The 25,593-nt window shown below is 42.7% G+C and overlaps 3 protein-coding genes across 3 annotated transcripts in view; 2 read left to right on the top strand and 1 right to left on the bottom strand.

Annotated features, from left to right (window-relative positions):
• Positions 1-14,567, bottom strand: part of mthfd1l (methylenetetrahydrofolate dehydrogenase (NADP+ dependent) 1 like) — a 33,813-nt gene extending 19,246 nt beyond the window's left edge. Inside the window, exons 1-20 of the mRNA XM_084560520.1 lie at positions 14,215-14,567; positions 13,277-13,361; positions 12,954-13,004; positions 12,798-12,851; positions 12,187-12,311; positions 11,294-11,394; positions 10,981-11,117; positions 10,576-10,687; positions 10,278-10,345; positions 10,064-10,161; positions 9,710-9,883; positions 9,425-9,561; positions 8,946-8,992; positions 8,368-8,475; positions 8,046-8,120; positions 7,469-7,571; positions 6,333-6,409; positions 5,069-5,209; positions 4,323-4,391; positions 424-535 (exon numbers count right to left, since the gene is read on the bottom strand). Of these exons, the coding sequence (XP_084416646.1) occupies positions 424-535; positions 4,323-4,391; positions 5,069-5,209; positions 6,333-6,409; positions 7,469-7,571; positions 8,046-8,120; positions 8,368-8,475; positions 8,946-8,992; positions 9,425-9,561; positions 9,710-9,883; positions 10,064-10,161; positions 10,278-10,345; positions 10,576-10,687; positions 10,981-11,117; positions 11,294-11,394; positions 12,187-12,311; positions 12,798-12,851; positions 12,954-13,004; positions 13,277-13,361; positions 14,215-14,444 (2,104 nt within the window). The 5' untranslated portion in view covers positions 14,445-14,567. The remainder of the gene's footprint in view (positions 1-423; positions 536-4,322; positions 4,392-5,068; positions 5,210-6,332; positions 6,410-7,468; positions 7,572-8,045; positions 8,121-8,367; positions 8,476-8,945; positions 8,993-9,424; positions 9,562-9,709; positions 9,884-10,063; positions 10,162-10,277; positions 10,346-10,575; positions 10,688-10,980; positions 11,118-11,293; positions 11,395-12,186; positions 12,312-12,797; positions 12,852-12,953; positions 13,005-13,276; positions 13,362-14,214) is intronic.
• An 846-nt stretch (positions 14,568-15,413) lies between these two features.
• LOC311499424 (uncharacterized protein) lies at positions 15,414-22,043 on the top strand. Its single transcript, XM_084560374.1, has 4 exons — positions 15,414-16,202; positions 17,051-17,945; positions 18,268-18,307; positions 20,373-22,043. The coding sequence occupies exons 2-4, from the start codon at positions 17,058-17,060 to the stop codon at positions 21,269-21,271; spliced, it is 1,827 nt and encodes a 608-aa protein (XP_084416500.1). The 5' UTR covers positions 15,414-16,202; positions 17,051-17,057; the 3' UTR covers positions 21,272-22,043.
• Positions 22,044-22,154: 111 nt separating this feature from the next.
• LOC311499607 (syntaxin-11-like) lies at positions 22,155-24,977 on the top strand. Its single transcript, XM_084560661.1, has 2 exons — positions 22,155-22,692; positions 23,502-24,977. Exon 2 carries the CDS (start codon positions 23,507-23,509, stop codon positions 24,407-24,409), a length of 903 nt encoding a protein of 300 aa, XP_084416787.1. The 5' UTR covers positions 22,155-22,692; positions 23,502-23,506; the 3' UTR covers positions 24,410-24,977.
• The last annotated feature ends 616 nt before the right edge of the window (positions 24,978-25,593 follow it).

The raw sequence follows: 25,593 nt of genomic DNA, 5'->3' as shown, positions 1-25,593 counted from the left end.
ATAAAATGGAAATAGTTAAGTATGCTTTGACGTTGAAGGGATTAGTGTGGTTTACTCTAAAGCATTCCAGAGGCTCTTAAGATTATCAACCTGCTTCCTTCCTCTCGTCGTTTTTTTTTTTTTTTTCGACCAGGTTCTTTGAAAGTTACGCAGGAGCAGGACACAAGAGCAGCACACTACGCAGGGAGAACAGAACCAGAACTAAGATGGATGTAGGTCAAAGGTTGCGGCAGCAGGGGAGCAAGCCGAGGTCCACCACCAGAATGAAATTATAATTCATAGTTTAATCTCCCCTGCTAAGGAAGCTCATACCTTAAATGCCTGCATGTCTGGGACTCCTAGACCCAACAGATAGATTCTGTCATCCCAGAACCTTTTGTGGTTGTGTTGTACGATCTGTATGCAAGGACTGTGCGCTCTTACCCACAAAGCCGTCCCGTCCGACCAACTTCAAAGCCAGCTTGTCCGCCAGCACCGAGGAGTTGCCATGGGCGATGTTGGCGAAGGGCCCGGCATGGACAAACACTGGTGTACCCTACAACAATAAGAGGGGCACACAAACATACAGGAGGAGGAGGAGGTGAGAAAACAGCGCAACTCGCAGCAACGCACCGAGTCTGAATAACGACTAACCGCTTCTTTCACAGTAAACTCGACGTCTTTCAGTCAAGCTCCCAGGGTAAATATTGAAGTGTGGATACACTTTAGCTGGCAGCGTGTTTGTCTAAACAGCAGGCGCAAGTTAAGAGGCCGGCATGCCAACCTGACAGTGGGCCAGGCTCCCTTCCCCTGCTGATTTGGATTACTCCCTAAAGGCTTAAAACACACATAAACAAAGGGAGCACTTCAAGTGCAAGGTTTTCTATCTGCAAGTACAACTGCTCCGAGTTTATACTTACAACATGACCGGCGTTGAACAGAAACACAGACAGTATGAAAGCAATATTACCAATCGTAACCTTTGCTCAGATCTCATTTTAAGAGTGACGAGCCGCTTTTTGTTTAGGTTAGTTAACATCTTGAACATCAGTGTGTTACTTTAATTGTATTTTAAAAAGGTAAAATGTAAACTGAATGTCTCTGGATTCATAGAGTGCTGCCTGAAGGCATCATTTTGCATCTTGAAGAGGCGGTGGCAGGCGTCATCATTGAAGTAGTAATAAGTAATGGTAAACTACTACTACGACAGAGAGAAGGCATGAAAGAATTCAGTTGCCAAAAAGTCTACTCATCAAGATCATTCTGCTGCAGTCATGAAAATTACTTACTTAAAACTGGTCAAGAAAAATACGGAGAAAGCCAGCTGACCTATTGTTACACCAAATTCCTTGAGAGAGAGGAAGAAGGAAGGATGGGAAGGCCTAGCATGATTTTCAGAGCTTTTGTTTGCATACCTCTCCCCTCGGCCTGCATAAACAACCTCCTCTCTGAGGAGTAAATCAGCTATTCAACAAAGATCTGACAGAAGCTGACACTCGTCTACTTGCCTATGTGGTATGAATCCAGCAGTCAGCAGTAAATTTTGTTGTACTGGTTCCGTATTCGTGAGAATAAACATAATTTTGCAGCTGTTGTCCGTTTAATAACATGTCTTTCTCTCTGTTTGAAGGGAAAGTTCATACACGTCAAATATCACGTTGATTTCCATGTGCGTATCCAAACCCTGAACCTTTAACCCGGTTTGTAATTGTCACTCTTTCCGTATCTGAAAGAGAGTGGAAATGAGTGACAAGTCCAGTGAACAGACGGACTGTGAAGACTAGGAAGAGAGAGGGATAAAAACAGGAAAATGGAGATCATGTCAGTGTTTCCTCATCTTGTGCATCTCTTGAACTGTCCACTACACAAGCTGCACAACAGTGCTAAACCAAAAAGATATTCTAAGCCTTTATTTCGAAGCACGACGATTCTCACAGGCGTAACAATAAAAGCTCCACGGCCTCCCTTCAGGAAAGATGCATACAGGAGTTCTGTGAAACTCCACGTAGACAGGATGTTTTTGAAAAACGCACAGAATGACTGAGGTCTGCTTAACAGACACGTACACAGTGAGTGGGTTAAAAAAAAACATCCCTTTTCTTCTTGTGCTACGTCTCCTCTAAAACCCTGCTCCATCTGAAACAACACAGAGCTACAACGCAAACACGCCAGCCTTCATGCGCTAGCTCCATTCTCACGAGCGCGCCCGCATTCACCACAATCGCAAACGACGAGGGCGCAGAGGCCACAGGCGGTCAAGCTCGACGGAAAATTCTCATGGAGCGCCGAGGCCCGGCAGGTCCCCGATACCAGTTCCCTGACCAGAATCACAGGAAACCCACGCAGGAAACGGTTTCACACAACAGGACCGCAACACTTCCTCCAAAAAAACAGAGCCGTAACCAAATCCCCGCTGCATGGAGAACCCCACCTCCCGTCTACACCCGTGAAAACACAGAATCTGGGGCAGTGTGTGTTTAAAAATCCCCACCCAGCAGCCATGCAATCAGGCTCTCTGTTCAACACCAACAGGGAACAAACAAACAGTAGCCATGAATGACAAAAAGAGAAACAAAATGCTGTTATCAGAGGCATGACTGTAAACGCTGTGCTCATTGTAAACTTTAATGACTTAAATCAATCCGACTCGAAGCTCGTGCCGCAAATTTTGGATCCCAGAGTCAACTTAAGAAAAGTCTACACCGAGAGGAGAGTCAACATCAAATCTGTGTCTAGGTTTAGAGTTTAGACTCTTAACTCCAGAAGCCTGAAGGATAAGATTTCTGCTTACGCAACCTATCGCACAACAGTGGTTCTCAACTTTATGACAGGCGTGCAGCTCCCCAGAAGTGTGATTCAAACTGGTCCACTTCTCTCAGTGGCCAGAAAGCGCAGGAAACTCAACCTCCTCTTGCCTCCTGCATGCTGCATCTGCTCAGACGTCTTCTAAAAATGTATTAGATCAGTTTTTCAGTTGCCATCAGCATTGTTTAAAGGACACAGAGAAACTCAGTGCAGCTGGCGAGCTGCAATTTTAGCTGCGTAATTAAAGAAAGAGACACAAGTATAAATGCTTACAACAGCACAGGCTACGACATAGGCTCTACATCGGGGGTGTCAAACTCATTTTAGTTCAAGGACCACACATGGCCCAATTTGAGTTCAAGAGGGCCGGACAAGTAACATTACAGCGTACAACATCTACAATAACGGTGTTTTGTTTTAGTGCAGAAAAGTACATAATGACAATGTTTACGTTTAATGAACTATCCCTTATCAACAACCTGAAATTTCTTGAGAAAAATAAGTGCAATTTCTGAGCATTGCTGCCAACCTTTTAGTTCTGGGTCTCAGTGGTGTGTTATGTCTGCGACTGTGACTAGATCATCGCCACCCTTAGTGGATACATTTCAAATAGATGCCAATTTTATTGGGAAAAAAATGCTCTTAGTGTCTTTTACTTTTCACACTCACAAATTCATCCCGTGGGCCAGATTGGACCCTCTGGCAAGGCCGGTTTTGGCCTGCTGGCCGTATGTTTGACACTCCGAAGTCCGAAGTATTGGGCACTACTGTCATGTCCTATGCATACAGATACATGTCGATCTAAACAAGTAGGCTTCTCCATCTGCCAGTCTGACTACATTAATTCATCAAAGTCATTTTAAATGCACCTCTGGCTCCTGATGCTTTGACTGATTCATGTTGCTCCTGTTTGATCCCCGTTATTGATGATGTCTGATGAATATTTGTCAAGTGTTTTTTTTGTGCAGCTGTCTGTCTTAGTGAGTGTTGGTTAAATAAAGGTTGTAATAGTAAAAATGTATATAATAAAAAAAAAAAAAAGATGATGTAAATGTTCGGAAGAAATATTATATTTTCATTATTAATGTCCAACCAAACCCAAAAACTTGATAAGCTGGAACAAATTTATTTTTTTTTGCTCAATAAGCTAATAGATTATTTTGAGCTCTCTTCACTAATATTGGGTGTTCTCCTAATGAAGTCCAGATGTCAAGAAAGGCAGAGTTACGGTATATGTCGTCACACCCAGATCAAACTGTTTCCCCAGCACAGCTGCATGAAACCGGATCGGGTGGCTCTTCTGGCTGAGAGCTCCACCTGTCCACTGCACGGAGCTAAACTCCCATTAAGGTAAAGAGCCACGGGAGGAAAAAGTCAATCCATCATCCTTTCTTAAAAGCTCTCAGAGGAACAGTCTTTCTCCTTCTTTATTTTCTCCAGCAGCAGAGGAAACCTCTTAATTCAGCTGTATATTTACCAGAAGACGCTCGGCCGAGCGAGATAACGACCATTTAAGTGAGGTTATGTCAGTGTCTCACCTCAAGGGTCTGCATCAGTGTGGGCTTGATGGCGTCTTTCATTAGCACCGCCAGCGCTCCGCTCACACCCTGACAGAAAAAAAAAATGAAACAGAAAGCAGAGCGGTGGTTGGTAAAAGAGCAGACTCACTAATGAACCTCACTAATGCAAATAATGGATGTGAAGAATGGTCAAATAGACATAAACTATTGATCACAAATAGCACTAGAGTCCATTTACAAGTTTCTGTCCCTTATGCTTTGTTACTGGAGCTGTCCAAAACATGCTGTGTCAGCAGTCTGGGAACATTAACTGACTTTCTCACTGAGCTGGCTTTAAGTTTGTGGTGGTGGTTTTTGTATCCTGGCAAATCAGAAAGACTAATGTAACTTGACAGGGGATCCTCTTTGACAGCACAGTGATATACGGGAAACTTGACCCGACAAGGACTTAATCACGGGTTACACCAAGTTTAAACGTCATCAAGCAGCAAAACTGTACTGCACAATAAATATTATTAGCTTATTTCATTTTGTTTTTTTAATATGAGTGATATGAGTCGACATTTTCATCTTTAATGTACATTCCTGAATTAAGTTGCCCTAATTTCATTGATAATTGGGACTGAGGATTTTCACCTGCATCCATTAAGACAGTTCCACACAGTTTCACGCCTCGATAGATGAAACTGACTCTGAAATATTCGGTCTCAAGTCCTGAGATGTTGTAACTGATAATCTGTGAAACTCAAAGGCTAATTACGCACTAGATCTTCTGCAGTGACGGGCCGTCCGGAGCGGCTGGTCCCCACCACCATGCGAGCCAGTCTGTTTCTCATGTCCTCCAGGCCGTCTGCCAGAGCCAGGATGGCCATGATCTCGCTGGCCACTGCAATGTCAAAGCCAGTCTGGAGTGTGACGGAAAAAATAAATAAAAAAACACAAAGTAAACCACAGAGTAAAGGAATTAAACATGTAGGTGCAGTGGCTGATGATTAGTGGATAGTGGATCAGGAGATTCACAGCTCACCAGTCAAGTGCAAGACTAAGCTACGAGCAATAAGATTACACTTTTATAATAAAATACAAGTGTCTCAGACTCAGGAAACCAAAAAAAAAAAAAAATTAAATTTCATCTTCCCTCAGACATCGGTTGCTGGGTTTAATCACTGGGTGAAGAGACTGTAACTCTTTTACGAACACGGCCTAGGCTGGGAGCGATTATTTGAACTATGATTGTGTTTAACTCAGTGCGATGTGACTTTCTCTGTTGATTTATGTCAAACTAACAGAAAAAACATGTAGCGAACGACCGGAGGAAAAGGGAGCAAGGGAAAGAGTGTGGAAAACCAAGAGAAGTCTCCATTCCATTTATCAAAAAAACACAACATAACTTAAACCACATCAATCCACCAAGGAACACAACATTTTATTTTTTTTTTCCCCACTCCCAGCGATAATACCCTGAGGGGCTATAGTGTATCCAGCACTGGAGGAAGGTGGAGGGCGGGGCGGGTGGGGGTGGGGGGTGGGGGGGGGGAATGAAAGAGAAACAGAATGGATGGTGGCGGTAAATATAAGCATATGCCGAGGCTACTCCAGGTGTGTGTATGTGCAAGGGTGGGTCGTATTTGTCCTTCTCTAAACATTTGCTTTCACTTAGGCCTGCGAGCTTCCCATTGACGTGAAGTGTTTATTTACAGGATTTCATTTGGCCGTCATTACCACAGATATATGGGTGAACTACATCTGGGCTATATCATGGGCGGGAGGATGGTATGTGGGAGGAAATGTGTGTGTGTGTGTGCATGAGAACGCTTTCAGTCACGGATACGCTAAACCGCAGGCATTTGATGCTACATTAATAACAATAATATTGAACCCATGTGAATGACACCCACCAGAAAAGCTGGAATTGAACTTATTTTACAATTAAATATTATGCTCAAAATTTTCTTTTATATTCTCACGAAAACCAAACCAGGGGGTGAAAAAACATAGAAAGTTTTCAAGATTGTGAACGCTCCATACCTCTCTGCTCTGCCCTTTTTCCGTGCTCGCCTGTCCCACTGTGATCTTCCTCAAGAAACGGTCATTTGTATCAACGACTGAAAAAGTGGCGGAGGGTTGAAAAACACACGTTAATTTCAAGAGAAAACTTGTCATGAAATCTGAAACACGGAGCGTGAAAAGCACCATAATTGAATCTGAGCCGCCGGAGGAGATTTATGTGTTCGCAGCCCGAAGCTGGCAGACAAAACTTGTGCGTCCACGAGCTCGCAAACGCCGGCGATGGAAATGAAAAAGCGACGAGAAGGGAGATTATGATCTCCCGTTTGCCGTGTGTTCTGTAAGTGCTGACACGTTGCGAGCATTTACCACTTAAGGTTCCTTCACTCGGCACTAACCCCAGATAATGTGGCTGCAGACTGTCAGCTCTGTGTCTTTGCTTTTGCTACAACCAGCTGCTAAACTATATAAGTCAAACATCCTCGTGTTGGTTTTGGTGTAATGAAATTGGAAACATGGTTTGTTTCGTGAACACACAGCCCCCAAAAGGTGGTAAATCCGTTTTTAATCTCCAGGGTTGGTCCCTTTAAGCGTGATCTCCGGAGCCCGCTGGAGTAAATACCACATCATTCATAGCAGCACCCGGCTGCTTGTTCTCTCTGACAACTTTAAACCAACATGGCTATGGCTGCAGCAGCCTTTTTCTCCCCCCCACAGCTCACACATCCATCCATTTATTATCTTGTGACTGATGACCGCGGCGCTTTGACATTAGCCGTATTAATTTAATATGCAGTAATTGTATAATTCACTATATCAAAAAAGGAAAATACTGCATTTCAAGCATTCATGTGACATTCCTCGAGAATGTCCAAACATGTTTGATGATAATGAGATCTGTGTGATAGTCATGATATTGATTTTGAAGAGATTAATACCCGGGGCTTGCTGAAGCTCAGACTGGACTGTCTGCAGAACGTCTGCATGGACTCGTATTATTTTTTGCAAAACATCTCTGAAGTAGACGGATATGACGCTAATGTAAGCTTGTCCCAGACAGCCACTAGTCACAGCTTGTCACTCTATCTCCGTCTGTGTTGGTCAACCAGGCCGAGTGGAAAGTTTCAACCAGACACAAAGAATTCGCACGGAGATACCTCTCTGCCAGGTGATCTTCGAAGGGTCGAGATCAAGACGTACAAAGCTGCTGACTTCTTGCGGCGTGAGCGACGCAGGATCCGTTTTGGCGATGCCAAGACGCTGGAATGAAAGAGAGAATACGAATTAAAGTGAATTTTTGGCTTTGTTTTTAGCTGCTTACAAAGCTTTCCTCAAGGTTCAGAAGGTTCAGCGGGAGTGCTTTGCTTTAAACTCTTTATCGCTCACTCCATCCATTAAGACCGATAAATATTTTACAGTCCTTTTAACTTCTTATCCTGCAGACTTTTGTACAACGGGACAGACGAACACTGAGGTGATTTACTTTCCCCCACCGTCACGTTTATTTTCTCGGTTAGAACTGCATATTGGGCAGTCGTCATCCACACTACATAAACTCATATAGACGGACGGCAGTCTCATTAGGCATCAACAAATATTTGGAGAGGAGGCCATGGAGGAGGACAAGAGGGGAAATTTAAGATAGGCTCGCTGAGGCCCCCTACTGGATGTAGGCATCTGTTTTTGCACAAAACAATTCATCAGGGGTTCTGACACTGCTGTCTTTGGACTTACCTGCAGCCTGCAGATCTGGATGGGTGAGAATCTTCTGACTCCGTTCACTGAAGGAACCAGTCTACTGAACAGGGCCTTGGTGGTATAGGTATAGGAGAAAACAATCATCTTAGCATGTACATGCAAATAAAGTACTTTTAATTTGACCTGGTTTAGTTGATATTTAGATAACAATGCTTTATGTACACATATGAAAGTTATGGCACAGAAATATATTAAAATTTTTGCAATTAAGGCTCTAAATATTCACTTAAAGATGCGATTTACTTCCATAACACATGCTTTCCTTTCTTTTGATAATAGGAAACCACCACAAATTCACCTTGTCTGACTGTGTTGCCTCGTGGAGCATCCGGGCGTCGATGGCTGCTGCCACCAGGTTATTGGCTGCTGTGATTGCGTGAATGTCACCAGTCAAATGGAGGTTGAACTGAAGGGAAGACAATCAACACAGAAGACATCAATAGCCTTTACTGTTACAGTGACTGTGGGAGTAGATGGCTCCAGTGGATATCAAACCTCTCACAGTGGGGGTTAAAGGGCAGAAGCCACTAAATGGGGTATCAGATGAGAAATGTGCGTTCAAATAAAGTAACCTTTCCCATGGCTTGAATTTGAATGTTAAAATATTATGACACGCTTCGCATGAGCTCCTCGAATTAAAGGAAACAAAACATGTAATTTTTTTAGAAAAGAAGGAGGAGGAGGAGGAGGAGGTCGGAAGAAATAAGAGAATTAGGCTGACGGCTCCCTCTCTCTGTACTTATGGTCAGTCCTTGTAGTCACAGCTCCAGGGGTTATGAATGCGAGTCTGTCTGTGGGAGTCTCTGCACGGCTTTGGTCTTTGAAGCCCGCGCTAGTCCTGCTAGGGAGCGCTGCGAGTCTGTCTGCATATCTTACCTCCTCCATAGGAATGACCTGGGCATATCCCCCTCCTGCAGCTCCCCCTATACACAAAGAGGAGGTAACATAGTTAGAGGCAGACTACGGGACAGGGACACACAAAGGAGCAGTGCTGAGCGTTGGACTCCAAGTGAACTACTCCACCCCTCAAGAAAATGTGGCGGGGCATGAAACACTAGCCTCACACTGACAAAGATAGCTTATCACACAGTTACTTTAATACATTCCTAAGATCCGGCGCCAGGCCTCGTCTAAATCCCACTGAACGTATTCAATTTGAAAACAGCGTTATTTGGATATAAGACACCCCTCTTGTTCTTTCTGAAAGCGGGATTTTAGATAAACGATGACTTTTGGAAGGGCTATCTTCAAAATAAGAGATTGGTGTACGCAATCTAATCGAAAGAAAAGACGAGAGAACAGAGAGGTGAAACCGTACGAGGCCCGTGCAGTCACTTTAAAGATTCATTGCTGACCTTTAACCCCAAACGTGGGTCCCTGGGAAGGTTGTCGGAGACAGGCGAAGGAGTTGAGCTTCAGGTGGGCAGACAACGCCTGGACTAGTCCGATGGTCACTGTGCTTTTACCTTCGCCCAGTGGGGTGGGAGTTATACTAGACACAAAGAAATTGCAGAACATTTATTTTTCAGTGCCTGTATCTACATGCAGGGCTACAGTGATCCCTTGTGCTAGTTCCCTTGCACGGGGACACTAGGGGTTTGCTCATGTGACAAACTGAACTACAAGTAAGCGACACTCACCCAGCAACCAGTACATATTTGCCATCGGGCTGTGACTGGAGGCGGTCTAACAGGGAGAGTCGGACCTTAGCTTTGCTCCTGCCATAGGCCTCAAGCTCTTCTGGTAGCAAGCCAATCTCCTCAGCCAGCTGATCCACCGGTTTGGGCGTCTGAGCTCTGGATATCTGTATGTCACTGACAAAACAAAGAAAAGATGACAAATCGTTCAGATATCTTAGAGCACTGAACATTGTAGCGCGTCTCTTACACAGTTACCAACCCGTAAATGTTAATTTAACATTAAAGTGTACAGTAAAAGGTTCCTACTGGTGTTAGATGTAGTCAAATTCCTACTATTCCTTCAAAGAACAATACCTTGGGACAGGGGTCAGGGGCTGCAGTTTGAGGCCGCGCAGACGCCAGGGTCGGTACTGCTGGTCCTGGAGCCACCGACTGCAACTACGCACCACATTCTAATAATTTATAATAATATATAAAAAGAGAAGGAGAAGAGAAGATGGTGAGGAACGATCGAGGTAGGAAGTCAAAGAAAAAACAAAAGAACGGAGGTGCAAACAAAGAGACAGACCTGTGTCCTGTAAGCTGCAGTGAGGTATCCTAACCCAGTCTTGGAGGACAAGCCAGTGGCATGTTTGTCTAAAAAGGAAAAACATTTTAATTGGTAAATTTGGACAGAATACAAAGACATTGTTCACGGACACAATAAACTGAAAGTGACAGCTATAATTTAATTTAACGTCTCTGAAAGGCCACCAGCAAAGATGAAGATTTTTAGCTCAAGTGTTTAAAATCCAAGCAGAGTGTAATGACAGTGACTGTTTCCACCATAGCTCAGTCCAATAGAGATTTAATATAACAAGTAATACCTGTGTCCAGGGTTTGCTCACAGCAAATGACAGCGGCCCCCGGTCGAACCCAGGAGGGCGGAAGGTCCACGTTGCTTGTACCCAACAAGACCAAAGCATCAGCCTGCATCACCTAGAAAAAAAAAAAAGAGTTTGATTATTTTTATGAGTTTTATGAGTCGTATATAATGTCTTTTCAGTCGGCTAAATCCTCAACTTACCATATTATGTGACATTGTATTTTAAATAGTAGACACTGACCCCATGTGGTCGGTCGCTGACATTACACACACTATAATAATTTAAAAATAATACGTAACAAGCTTATACATAGGGACGCTACAGGAATTACATATAGCACTGGAGATTTATCTTTTTTTTTTTTTTAATGAAAACACTAACAAAAGGACATTCTACAAGACACACCTGTCTCTGTAGGTCCTGGGAGTTCCAACGACTCTTCAGAGCTACCATCCCGCTTCTTTCGATGATGCACTGAAGGGCCAGCTGATGGGGTCCTTCTCCCCCAACAAGCAACACAGTTTTCCCTTCCAAATGAGCATCTGTAGAAATGTTTAAACGATCAAGTGTCATGTAAAAATGCAATCTCTCGTCAGTTGTTTCAAGGATACCGACATATCAGTTGTGACTTGTGTCTGTTTAGACGTAATATGTCATTTGTTAGTTTACTTGCACAACAGTCGTATGGTTTTGTCACTACTGGACACCGAATTCTCACCGTGTTTCCCCAGCAGATCCAAAACAGCGCAGGCGAACGGCGGCACAAAGCCTCTGCTCAGGTCTCCTCGTACCAGACGGCCCATATTCAAATCTGACATCCTGTGAAAAAATTAAAACAGATAGAAAATACATCAAAATTAATGTGTTTTTTAACTCCCTGGAAGCTAGAAACAAAATGCTGGGTAACCTAACACTGCATACATATAAATCACACATGACAAACTTTTTTTTTAGTTTTTTTTTTTTAGTTTATGGGATCTTAACTATTTTTTATGAATTTGCTTTGGATAATTTGCCCCCAGATAAACCGGTTCTCGTCAATTTGTGATGATTACGAAGGGTGCCTTGCTAATTTTCTCATTCACTTGTTTGCTGAAGACATGCACTCTTCATTTAAGCCTTAATTCTGTGCAGCCCTTTCTGATTTAGTTCAAATTTGTCACACCGTCTTTGTTAGTACAGAGGAAAACGCACCACTGATACACTGTACATTCCTCTACCTGGGGGCTATGCTATGAAGGACGTTCAAAAGGGTATGTTTTGTTATCTGGTTTCTTTCAGCCTAACGACAACCACAGTCACGACAGTAGTTATCAACTCGGCTAGCTACGTCAAACCAGGGTTTCCCAATCTAGCGTGTGTACATAAAAGGAGTGGTGTTGCTATCAGACGACCAGCAGCCAACATGGAAAACTAAATTTGAGGAATTAAAAAATATTTAGGCAGAAAGCAACACTGCATTTTATCCTTATTCTTTCAGCTGCAACTTAAAAAATATGTTAAGATTATTCAGAGTTTACTTAAGTACAATAAGTATAAGGCTTCAATCAGTCTCTGGGATGTGCTTTGGGAAGATGTCCCTTGCAGCCAACAGCCTCTGCAGGTTCTTACCCGTCCACGTCCTTCTCAGGTTTGAGTGTGTTGAGCACTCGGCCGGTGAGGGAAGCCGGAGGGAGGTGGAGGTAGACGCCGTGCACCCTGGGGTCGTCATTCAGCTTCAGCAACTCCTCCACAATCTACATGACCGCGAAAAGACAACACGCACATTTGGAAAACTTGCAGAAAAAAAGTACGTTGAACATGCTCAGATCTCAATTTAACAGGCCAGTGCTGCTGACTGACTGGGCAGGGAAGGAATGAGGAAACCCCTGAGAAACGTGATACAAGAGAAGGCGAGTACAGAGTGGAAAAGAGGGTGAAAGTGGTGCAGTAGCTCAGTGGAGCAACAAAGTTCGTATAAGGCCAGGGACTGTAAATCACTGTCAGGTCAAATGCCTGAGCTATTCCCGGGAATTCCTTCTTCCTCCTGTATGGATCAAGTGGCGAGCTCCTGTTGAGCGAAGAGGGCCATGGCTGAGAGGGTTCCCCCCAGTCTCAGTTGCATAATGCCGACAAATACCATGAGGTGTAAAGAAAAAAAAAAAACACACAGCACAAATCATGTAGTGACTTGTAAAATGAAAGAGGGGCATTAACCTAATCGGTGAGTCAGTGGCACTTACTTCATCTTCACTGCACTCCTTTGCCAGACAAATCTGAGTCACGTTCAAGCCAATCTGCAAACACACACACACACAAATAGAGGATGAAGCTTTTGATTCATTTTGTAGCTTTATTTTGTAAATTTGTCATAAACGAAGAGGAACCGAGGGAATTACCTTTCTTGCCATTTTCTTATTGATTTCCAACGCGCTGTCATCTTCACCTGCCTTTGAGATAAAATAAGAACGAGGTTGAGGAAAATAACGCGGAGACCTGATAACACAGGAATGCTCAGTGGCTTCAGAAAAAGCAAATATCCCCTCAGGTCAAAGGTGAATTAAGGTACAACAGGTCACTTCAAGCACAAGCCCCTCTCTGTCAGTTAAAGTATATTGGCTTTAAATCATTTTTTTGCTCAGCGGTGTGAGAATACATCAAGTCAAGCTGCTCCGAAAATTATATTGGTTCGACTCTGGGTACTTTTATTTTATTGCAATACCTGTAGGATGGCCAACAAAGGCTGGATGCCTGGATTTCCACTCTGCAGAGCTGCCACTGCCTCCTTGGTGCTCTGAACCACTTCGCTGTGAGAGAAAACATTCGGGTGAAGGCACTTCCAACGAAGAAGTCGATCACATGAAAGACGCAACGGTTAACACAGTGTTTGTGGACTAATAGGAGGAAAGGATGAAACACTTCTTTAAAATACTGGGCCTTCCTGGTGTGTTTTATATATATATATATATATATATATATATATTTTTTTTTTTTTTTAAATAAGTCATTAAGTGTGCAGTTCATGGTATATCACCACCTGAAGTCCTGGAAGCGTGGAAACTGAGCTTTATGTATGTAAATAAGAGCGTGTAGGAGTTGTGTACATGTGTCACTACTGCGCATGTGCACTCAGGTGGGAGGAGCCTATATGGTAACACACTGACCTATATCCGGTCAGAATGTAAACATTAACTATAAATGCCCACGTCTATCCAACTATCAGCCCAATCGAATTTATTCTGTTTACACAAACAAAATACATAATTTTAAACATAAAAAAACAACATTATGTAAATTGTATATATAGCACATATAATTAAATCGTATCCAAATTTGCAAATACACAAGTGGTGTTGCATAATGTATGATAACGTTACAGTAAAGTTTAATTCCCGTGTGTTTTAGCTATGTTTTCTGCGAATTTTTTAGCATCGCGTGTTTGGCAACAACTGAGGGAGGTTACATCAGCTGGCTGCAAGACGATTTATGATCGGGGTACACGTGCAGGGCTGGATGCTAGCCAAGAGCCAAAATGCCGGTGTGGCAGGAAACGCCGTCCATCAAAGAGTCCACCACCACCACGTCATTATATATTAAGTTTTCGGGCTAAAATCACACAAAACTATAGTGATTTAATGGTGCGTAGCGCGTATTTCTTACCCCACAGCGTTGTGGCAGTCGGACCCATCCTCATTCTGGGACTGTTTCTCAAACCGGACGGTTATTTTAGGGTTGGTACCGCCGCTGGAGGTAGCGCTGGACGTTCGGAGGATCAAACGGCCGCTGGGAACGCCAACGGTCGGGCACGTCCGCGACAAACCGCCGAAGCTGCTTCCTGGGCGGGCTGTGTGTACCCGAAGACAGGCGCTGCGAATTAAAGCCAGCTTCATTGTTGTTTATTCTAGTTTTTCTACTTACACAAAAAAACAAACACTGCTAAGTTCTGCTTCGGTTTGCTTCTCCAGCGGTGGTCTGGTCACAGCGAAGTTCCTCCGGGAGAAACAAAAAGAAAGTTGAGGTCGCCGCAGGGTACTGATGGAGGTACGGTGACTTCAGGGGCGGTGGGAATTTGCGAATACTCAGGAGTTGCTAAACTTCGATAACCCCGAAATTTGACGAATCCCAGTCAGGGGAAGCCGCTTTATGATTAAAAAAAAAAGAAAAACTCTGCATGGGACCAACACGTGGATGTCACGTTGCCTCAGTGTAACGTATCGTTCAGCGATATTTTCACAGTGTAAATTTAAATTAGGCGACACTCCCAGTTTTAGCGTCACTGCAAAAGTTCTTCTCATGGTTGTGTTCAAAAGCACCCCCCCCCCCCCCACACACACACACACACACACTCACACACAAGCACACACACACTTACAGATGTTGTACATGTATTTTCTATTTTATCAATAGCATTCCAGTCCACTTGCAACTTTAATGTTTAAAATTCCGAGGGACACTTGAATCCAGCATCTAAATGCAGAGCCTCCAGTAGCAGCCGGAGATCCGTGGGTCACTGCAGAGAGTAGTACCAAGACATGTCTTATCATCTGTCTTATCATGTCTCAGACACTTTAGACTGAAGCACTAGAATCAAGGGAATCTAATGAAGCAGATTCACACAAGAGAAGGGTTAGGGTGGGTTAAAGACCTGACAACTAGACTATACTGTATGGTCATGTGAGAATCAGATGTCCCTCAGCATCAGCTCTGCGTTTTGCCAGTGATTGAAGCCAGTTCAATTTATTCTTTAGGCGTGTGCCTAATGTAATCAAAAATATATAAGTGACATAGATATGTATGTTTTTTTTTTTTTTTTTTTTAATTAATCAGAGAAGAATGAAGGAATTTCTACAGATTCATTTGGTATTGCAAATTACACCATCAAAGTTAATGAACTGTATTCCTATGTGCACAGTCCATGAATGCATCACTTTCACCCACGTTTTAAAACAACAGCATTTAAGTGTAATTTATTTTAGTTGTGTGCACCTGGCACAATAATACATTTGTATGACCGGATATAAGGTGCTGTAGTGACTGGTAAAACCACACTGGTGTGTTTGTGTTAATCTCTATCTCTCTGTCTCACCCATTGGGCGTGTCTAAAAAAAAAAAACCTTGACGTCAGGTCACCTCAGCATGGGCTTGGTTGTTTTGACTCCAAATCTCAGCCAAAAAAAAAAAGTAAACTTCTACAGCAGCTGCAAGAGAGAAAGTGTCTGCTGAATGGTTGTCACTTTGATCCAGGCACCTCCGTGAAAGCATCTGTTCAGTTCTGCTTACTTCTACCTCGAATTAAGAGGGATTCAAGTTCACACTGGCACTCACTTGGTTCATAAACACCAGCTGCTGACACCTCGCCCTACACGACTGGCGCTCCTGAGATGCGGCGTCACCGCAAGGGCCAAACCGGCCGGACCTCATTCCTCAAGTCACATCATTACACTTTCATGGCGTGGCGCAATTCATCGCCCTAACAATAACCGCGGCAGATCCCCAAGCTCCGGCTCCAGAGATCGCTGCATGCGCGGGGGCCCTTAGTTGAGCTCGAAGCCCTGAGCTCTGCAGAAGTGTAGGATGGTGCAGAGGATCCGCGGCTGCCTCACATCGACGAACGAAGTTTGACACGAGTGGACGTCGGAGCGAAACTGGTGAGGACCTTTCCTTGTATCTACCAGCCTGCATGAGATTGAGAAAACATTGTTTCAGGTCGTTTCCCGTGAAATGATGAATGAAGATTAAAGATGAAACGATTAACCTGGGGTCTATCATGAACATGGCTGTGCTACGATCTGGCTAGATTTTTTTGGATCAAGCATAAAATAAGATTACTATTTATAGATGGTGTTTATACTGAGTACTGAGTTATGTATTTTAGTTGTCTTGAAGTATGAATTTCCAACCTGATGAGCAGGAATTAATCTATATTTATGCCAGAAATCATAAATTTAAATATAGTATTCGTTAGATTTCCACTTAAATAAAGGACTGTGTAATCCTGGCCATTATTCTCAGCTGAAATGAGTAAAAACGTGTCAGATAAGAGTGTGATACAAGCAACTGGTTTCGTAGTCTTTGTTGAAATGCCTTTTTGTGCTGTCACCAGCCATTTTTTTTAAAGATATAACCGTATCTGATGTACAGAATGTGATCAGATGCTCCGTTTGGGTTAAAAGTCTGGACAAAGGCAGGCGTATGACAAGTCACAAGTTGAAAGAACTAGTTTGGTGAGAAGCAGCACTGTCTTTGGAGAACCTGTTGGGCCGGTGATGGGTGCTTGGTGGGTTGTACTTGAAGGAAGAAGGAAAATACTTTTAAACACGCATGACAAATAAAACAAGAGGCCGGGTGTGTTTGGACCCGTTTGCTTTTTTTAGTCTTGAATGTGCTCTGTGGTTTTGCCAACTGTGACATTTCCAGTTTTGGGGCTAGTTCATTTAAATGAGACCTCGTTCCCATTGTGTGATGTTAACATTTCTACCCTTCTGTTGTTCTCCAGCCAAAACATGAGGGACAGACTAGTAGACCTGCAGGAGACCTCCAGCAACTATGTCGAGCCTATGGACTACGCGGAGTCCACTGTCTCCGACTCCTTTAGTAACGTTGACCTGGAGGACGAGCTTCGCCATGAGGCCGTGGTGTTTGACAACAGCGGTGACCTGGACGAGGTCTTTTCCCAGTCACAAAACATCCACAGAGACATCCAGCACATCCGCCTGGAGATCAAAAGGCTCCGCGAGCAGAACTCCCGCATTCTGCAGGGCACCACCACCATGAGCACTATTAAAAGGGACTCCAATGCGATCGGTGCTGATATAAAGTCACGGGCTGAGCGTGTGCTAGGATCCTTGCACGACATGGACGGCACAGGCCACAAGCTGGAAGAAAGACACGGCTCGAATTCTGCCATCACGCGCGTCGCCAGGACCCAGTACGCCTGCCTCAGCAACGGTTTCCGCGACGTCATGTTCGACTACAACGAGGCCGAGATGAGCCACCGAGAGAACTGTAAAGCCCAGATCCAGAGGCAAATGGAGATAGTGGGGCGTGAGGTGACGGGGGAGGAGGTGGAGGAGATGATAGAAACAGGCCAGTGGAACATCTTTAACGACAACGTCATGATGGAAGGTAGAACGGCGCAGTCGGCGCTGTTCCAGATTGAGAAACGTCACCAGGAGTTGGTAGACCTGGAGAACCGAATCAAGGGCATCCATGAGATATTCTTGGACATCGCCCTGCTGGTGGAGGAGCAGGGCTGCATGCTGAACGCCATTCAAACCAACGTTCAGAAGACCGACGAATCCTTACAGCTTGCCCTCGTCAAACTTGGCAAGGCCAAACGCCATAGTAACAACAATCCATTTAAGAAGATGTTTTGTAGCTGCTTCCCATGCGTCGATTAATGACTGCAGAGAAAGGAGATGGGTGGAGGGATGGCAAAACATGCAATGTGCTGTCCAGAGCAAGAGAGCTTCTTATTGTCTCTAAGTATTTATTGGCATGGTTCCATAATAACTTCTTTTCAGGAAGTAAAATAAGAACTGGAAACAACAGCTGGATCTAGACTGAGGGACAAAAATGCTTCGGTGAAATTTAAAGTTGTATTAAAATAATGTCTGTAATATTTAGATGAAATGTTTGAGACGGGTATCTCAAATCATCATTTATTCCCCCATGACTATTTGAAAATATTTTTCATGTTCATGTGGCTTTCAGAAACCTTTTCATACAACTGATGATGCAAATGATTTCAAAGGTGAGATACGTGTCTTGCTGCCATAAGCTGCCATGTTAGAGCACAGAAATGTTACCACATATAAATGAAATTCAGCAACTCCGGACAAATTATTTTGTATTTTCTGACCCAAGTCATTAAAAAAAGGGATGTAGTGGATGTAAAGCTGAGAGGCTGCTTTGGGATCTGTGCCATTTAGAAGAAGTTCTTGACTGGATTTTATTTTATGGATATTTAAACATTATGAAATGCTTTGTTTGAGAGTGATATGCCATTCTGTGTGGTTCACGTTGCAACAACGCTTTTGGAATTCCCCATTATTTTCTATTATTTTCTACATGGTTGGAGAGCATGAGTAGGTTTTATGATCAGTCTGGACTAATCTACACTAATCTGTTCATTTTCTTCTTTTATGCGCATTGTATATAGTATAAAGATATATTAAAATATAAATATAACATGAATGAGCATGAATGTTTTCTTGTTTCTACAATTCACTCTCTCACACACAGAGAGAGAGAGAGAGAGAGAGAGAGAGAGAATTTAGTATTTATCTCGTGGGATATTTGTTATCCAGTAGCATCATTAGACAGAGATGGGAGGAATTACTGTCAGCAAAAGGGTAAAAAATAAATTAAAAGTGAAGTACGATGTATAAACAGTATGTATAAACAATATGAAGTGTATGTAAAATATAGAAAAGTATATATAATTAATAAGTATATATAATAATATAGTGTATAAGTGTATAAAAGCAATATACAAACTATAAATCCAGTAAAAAAGTATATATAAAAAAGAATCATATACAGAGGTATATATATAGATATATCTTTGTAAAGATATATTTTTTTGTCACTGAAACACTCAACATATATACAGCTGTTTATTCTATCCAGTAGTTAAGTCACATTCATTTTTGGATGTATTATTTCTCCTGAATGTCATGTTACTTAATCAAACAACTAGCAGCGATTCCCGCAAACACACTGACGTGAAACAAAGCATCGTCCTTACAGAAAGTATCTTGCGGTGCAGTGGGACGGCCCCGTGTGTGTCACCTGGGAAGGTGTGGTACATTCTGAACAGACGACACACAGACACAACTTCCTTCAGCAGAACAAAACGATGCATCTGAACCGAGTGAATCAAATGAGACGCGGTGAAAGGATTTACTAGCTGTCTACTAGTTTTAGTAGTTTTTTTTTTTTTTTTTTTTTTTTTTACATTTTGGGAGTCCATCAGAAAAGGTAAAACATTTTAATCTGAAGTTTAATTATGTCTGGTTGACTGAGTTAGGAAAAGTGAATCCACCTGCAGACGAGTGGATGATTGTCAGTCCTAGAAAATCAATTAGTGGTCTGTTGTACTGGAAAGTTTGGCAGCTACGATCAGGTTATGGCTCAAGAAACTTCATGAAGTGTTCTATCATATGGACAACATTTAAAATGGTGTTTAACTTATATGGAATGAGGAAAGAGATTTTTTATGCGAAGGCTGAATAGATAATTAGCCGTCATGCACGACAGGTGTGGAATAAAATTTTTATAGCATGACACTGACAAAATGAATGTACAGAGCTGCACAGATTCAATTACTTTAATCTATAATGCACCTCTATGTATAGCACAGAAGTGCATTACAGATTAAGGTAATTGAATCTGTGTAGTTTCTACACATTCATTTTGTCAAAACTTCTGGTATCTTCCTTGTTTTGTAGCCATTTACAAGAAGACATTCCTGTGCATCTCTGATCTGTGAATGTTGTCATTGTTGAGACAGATCTGCAGCTGCAGATAAAAACTGACCAGTCACTGTGAATGTCAGGTGAAGTGGTCCGATAATACATAAATATTAGCTTTTACATTCAGTTTCATAAAGTTGAATCATGTGTTTGCTATGTACAGTAACCCGCCATTTTTTCCCGGGTTTTCAATGCGTTTCATCTCGATGAAGTGTTTTCAACTTTAAGAAGAGCAACAACATCTTATGGCAACATACTTTCATTTTCAACATTACAGTATTTAAGTCAGATCTAAAACTAGATGACACCTTAGCTTAGTAACCAATTAATTTAATCTCTCAGGCAGGATGCGGGACATGCTGGAGAGACTGCAGACCATTCATGAGGAGCAGGAGGATGACGGGCCTGAGCTGACTGGGCTAGAGTATGACGTAGACAAGGTGACACTGTATCCCCAGGTAGTAACATTTGATAACTCCTCGGTGGCTATTGAGGAAATCCTGGAAGAGGCGCACTCAATACGCAAGGAGATCAACTTGCTTCGCTTAAAGGTGGAGTACATGCGTGCACACAACGAGCGTTTTAGCACCTCAGTGCGCCGCTTCACCCTTCTTAAAAAGAACTCCGACTCCATGGCCAGAGAAATCCAGGAACAAGCAGGGGCTCTGTACGCCCGTCTGCAGGCCCTGGGTCAAAAGAGCACCCAGCTGGAGGAGAAAGAAGGTCACAACTCTGCTGTTAGTCGCATTGCCAGGGTTCAGTACGAGACACTGACCCGTGACCTCCAGGCTGCCATGCACGACTACAGGAAGGCAGAGGAGATGCAGCAGATCACATGCAGGGGGAGGATCCAGAGGCACGCCTCCATCATGGGGACAGAAATCAGTGATAAGCAGCTGGATGAGCTAGTGGAAAAAGGTGGTGAGGGCTGGACAGAGCTGTCCCATAGCCTTCAGACACAAGGCATGCGCTCGACCCGCTGGGCCTTGTGCGAGATCAAAGGCAGGCACAGGGAGCTGGTGGATTTGGAGGCCAGGATGAAGACGATTCATGAACTGTTCATGGACATGGCCATGCTAGTGGAGGAGCAGGGATCCACTCTGAACAACATCCAGGCTAACGTGTGCAAAACTGAGGAATATATCGAAAACACCAATGTTGTCATTTCTAGGGCCAAGAGGTACAAGAGGAAAAATCCTTTTCTTCACTGTTGCCCCTGCCTACCCTGCTGGAGACAATAGACTTGACTAGACGTGAAATTCTGTAGTTTAAGATGATTCAGATATGGAAGGACGCATTTAACCACAAACAGTAACAACCTATCGAACTGGACTGAAATATAAATAATGTTGTGCAATACGTTTAATTTATGGTATGTCCAGCCTTTACAGAGACACTTAAGGCTGTATGTTCGTGTGTGACACTTAATGGTGTTGATAGTCAGAGGTGATATTGCGTAACATGCTGAAAAAAATTAGTAGAACCTGTTTAAACTAACCATGTAAATCTTCCGGGTGTTTCTTTCAGTGCCATGACCTGTTAGACTACAAAACAGATATGAATTATGACCCACTGACATAATCTAAACTGTTTCCAGAGTTTAAAATACGAATCTGTGGCCTACAACTTCTAATGGGATCATGTTAGAAGTCAAATTATATTAATAGGTGGTTTAAGGATTAATATGTGCAATCGTTCATGAAGCCTTTACCTTTGTGACTCACAAATAATCAATAATAATAAATACAGGCAACTTAGCTAAATGTAATCTTCTTTGGTGCATAATAACCTCCTAGACTTCTCTTGACGCTGTGCATTGTTTGTGCAATATTCCTGGTATGTTCCAGTCTCTCAAGTTTGACCACACTTTCCTAATTTCCCATTATTATTTCTTGTTCGCTTCCTATTCGAAGGGCACCAGAGGCCAAACACTTTGATTAGGATCTGTGGTCAGTCTAGATCCAGAACTCACTAATCTGTTAATGAATCTGTTAATAAATTTTTATGACTTTGTATTGTAATACCCTTTTTTTGCTGTCTAGTTGTGTATTTTATATAACTTGAATACATAGTAAACTATAGCATGGGTCTGGATGTGTTCTTGTTTCCACATAAAATCCACATCAGCACATAAAACGGTGATTTGATTAGATTTAATATTTGGAAAATGAACATATTTTGTCTTGATTCACATTCTCACTCCGGCAGACATAGAACATAGGTTCTGACAATAATAACCTATAATTCCTGGCATGTTCATGGTTATCCGTCTGCCTCTGGGCCTCTTGAACCATTCAGGGTTTCCTCACCTACAACTTCGCTCAGAGACACAGGTATGCACAGGTGTCACCACTCAACAAATATCGTTTTTCATTTTATCCAGTGACCAAGTAAAATTCTTATTTCCTCTTTAAAACTCGAGGGGCTCAGTTCTTGAACAGAGATTGAACGGAAAAAATTTGATCTTTCTTAAAGAAGGTAACATGTGATGCAGTGGGACGTACCGTGTGTGTCACCTGGGAAGGTGTGGTATTTTCTAAACAGAGCACACAGCCAACTTCCTTCATCAGAACACAACGATGCTTCTAAACCAAGTAGATGAAATGAGACACATTGAAAGGATTTACTAGTCTTTTTACATTTTGGGAGTCCATCACAAAAGGTAGGACATTTTACTTTGAGAGTTTAATCATATCTGAGTTGTTTTTTTCTTAGGAAAAGTGAAAGCACCTGGAGACAGGTGGATAATTGACCGTCCTAACAAATCAATTAGTGGTCTGTTCTAATGGAAACTTTGAAAGCTATGATTGATTAAACAAATGATGTGTTTTATCATATATAGTGACAACATTTTAATTGGTTTCATGATTTTTTTACCAACATGAAATGAGGAAATAGCATTTCCATGAAGAGGTTGAGGCCGTATCGGAAAAAAATAAGTGGTCTACGTTTCTGATTGCGTTAGACAAGCAAAATGTAAATACCCACATAGATACAAGTATTACGATAAACTCATGACACATCTCTAAACTCTTGCATAAACTTAAGTCTGCTTTTCTCAGTAAGCTGTTGTCTTCCTTGTTCCTGGTTTAAATAAAGAACATTCCTGTGTGTTGCTGATCTGTGACTGCTGTCAGTGTTTAGAGAATAGATCTGCAGTTGCACATAAAACTGTCCAGTCATTGTGGAGTAGTTAGGTAACAGGAAAATATTAGCTTTTACATGAAGTTTCCCAAATTTGTGTAATATCCTATCAGTCATGTAGTAAGAATAATTCATCACTATGAAGAGTGTTAAACCATAATGAGGGTACCTACAAACATATTTAGTGAATGTATATTAATCTAATTTTGTGGTGTCAGTTTTATGTATTTTATGAGAACTTGCTTATATTTTTAACAGAATAGTAAATCAGAATCTGACAAGTGATGAGTAAAGTGCCCAATAATTTATTTTACACTGATCTCTCAGGCAGAATGCGGGACATGCTGGAGAGACTGCAGACCATTCATGAGGAGCATGAGGATGACGGGCCTGAGTTGTTTGGGCCTGAGTATGACGTAGACAAGGTGACACTGTATCAACAGGCAGTAACATTTGAGAACTCCCCGGCTATTGATGAAATCCTGGCGGAGGTCCACTCAAGACGCAAGGAGATCTCCGTGCTCCGCTCAAAGGTGGAGCGCATGCGTGCACACAATGAACGCTATAGCACCTCAGTGAACTGCCTCACCCTTCTTAAAAAAGACTCCGACTCCATGGCCAGAGAAATCCAGCAACTCGCAGAAACTCTATATGCGCATCTGCAGGCCCTGGGTCAAAAGAGCACCCAGCTGGAGGAGAAAGAAGGTCACAGCTCTGCTGTTAGTCGGATTGCCAGGGTTCAATACGAGACACTGAGCCGTGACCTCCAGGCTGCCATGAATGAGTATAGAAAGGCAGAGGAGATGCAGAAGACCATATGTAGGGGGAGGATCCAGAGGCAGGCCTCCATCTTGGGGACAGAAATCAGTGACAAGCAGCTGGATGAGCTAGTGGAAAAAGGTGGTGAAGGCTGGACAGAGCTGTCCCATAGCCTTCAGACAGGAGGCATGCGCTCAACCCGCTTTGCCTTGTGCGAAATCAAAGGCAGACACAAGGAGCTGGTGGAGTTGGAGGCCAGGATGAAGACGATTCATACACTGTTCATGGACATGGCCATGCTAGTGGAGGAGCAGGGATCCACTCTGAACAACATTGAGTCTAATGTGTGCAAAACTGAGGAATATATTGAAAACTTCAATGTTAACATGAAGAAGGCCATACGGTACAAGAGGAAAAACCCTTTCCTACAATGTTGCCCTTGCCTACCCTGCTGGAAGCACAATCAAAGTTTTTAGACTTAATTTCACATTCTGTAGTTTTATAAATGATTCAGAATGGAAATAAGCATTTAACCACAAAGGGTAACACATGAAACAAAATGTAATGAAAACAGTTCCGAAATGAAGGGCAGAACACTTTTTTATTGATGAGTGAAGCTTGATGTTGTTCATTGTGTGCAATTATGGGCTTTATTTGTAGTAAAACAAGTCTTCATGTTATTTTGATTACAGAATGCAGTTACAATGCATGTCAGTGTGTGTGAATACGTTCAATCAGTGTATCGTATAATTCAAGCAGTTGATTTAAGTGCAAAATAAATGCATTTGTAGTGAGTTAAATCAGTTTGTTGTCCTGAAAATAAACCACTTGAGTCATGTGAGAAACCGGCTCTCGTGCTCGTAAGAAATTTGGAGTAATTGGAGTCATGAGAGTGACGAGCGGAGTAAGGATGCTTGACAAATTACTGTTAGTGGTACCACAGTATGAGCTGAATAAAGTGTGTCACAGAGATGTCGGACATATCAGACGACAGAAATATAACCATTTGGATGCAGGTGTTGAAAGTCAGACATGAGTAAACTGCTGAAAAATGGGGGAAAAAATATAATTTAAGATATTGTGGCCTGTAGTTTCTAATGAGAAGAAGGGGAACTACTGTTTTTTACAACCTGGACCTTATTTCTGGCACAAAATACGATCGTTTACTCACCCATATAACTTTTGTGTAATTTGTATTCCTTCGGGAGATTTTTAGATCTGCCTATATCCATATAATGGGAGTGACTGGGGCACCGAAACGCAGCCTCTAAATAACGTATTATCTGCCACGAAACTCGTTCATTTCACCAGTATTTTGTTATCGTACGCTGGTGCTATTCCCCTACAGACCCCGGATGATGTCACCTCTGAGCGCCGCACGCACCCGATGGTTGGCTTGTTTATCTGTAATTTGCTACTGCTATGGTTCGTCCACAACCTCAGAGTTTGAAAAACATTCAGCCATGTTGCAAAAAACCTAGCAGTAGCAAATTACAGGTAAACAGGCCGACCGTCGCGGGTGCGCGTCAGAGGACATCACCTGGGGTCTGTAGGTCAGGACGCCCGATGATGATAACAGCTAACTCCGGACTAGCGGGGAATAGCACTAGCGTATGATAACGAAATATTGGTGAAATATATGCATTATTTAGAGGCTGCG

This window comes from Chelon labrosus, assembly GCF_963514085.1.
Source record: "Chelon labrosus genome assembly, chromosome: 14".
NCBI classification, from domain to species: Eukaryota; Metazoa; Chordata; class Actinopteri; order Mugiliformes; family Mugilidae; genus Chelon; species Chelon labrosus.
The sequence above is the reverse complement of the archived record's forward strand: the minus strand, read 5'-3'. Positions and strand labels throughout refer to the sequence as shown.

Bases quoted from the DNA above. Each gene is read 5' to 3' on its own strand.
- LOC311499424 (XM_084560374.1), top strand. From the start codon at position 17,058: ATGAGGGACAGACTAGTAGACCTGCAGGAGACCTCCAGCAACTATGTC. The intron at 17,946-18,267 runs GTCGATTAATGA...TGTGGCTTTCAG, and splicing joins TTTGTAGCTGCTTCCCATGC to AAACCTTTTCATACAACTGA. The intron at 18,308-20,372 runs GTGAGATACGTG...TTAATCTCTCAG, and splicing joins TGATGCAAATGATTTCAAAG to GCAGGATGCGGGACATGCTG.
- LOC311499607 (XM_084560661.1), top strand. From the start codon at position 23,507: ATGCGGGACATGCTGGAGAGACTGCAGACCATTCATGAGGAGCATGAG.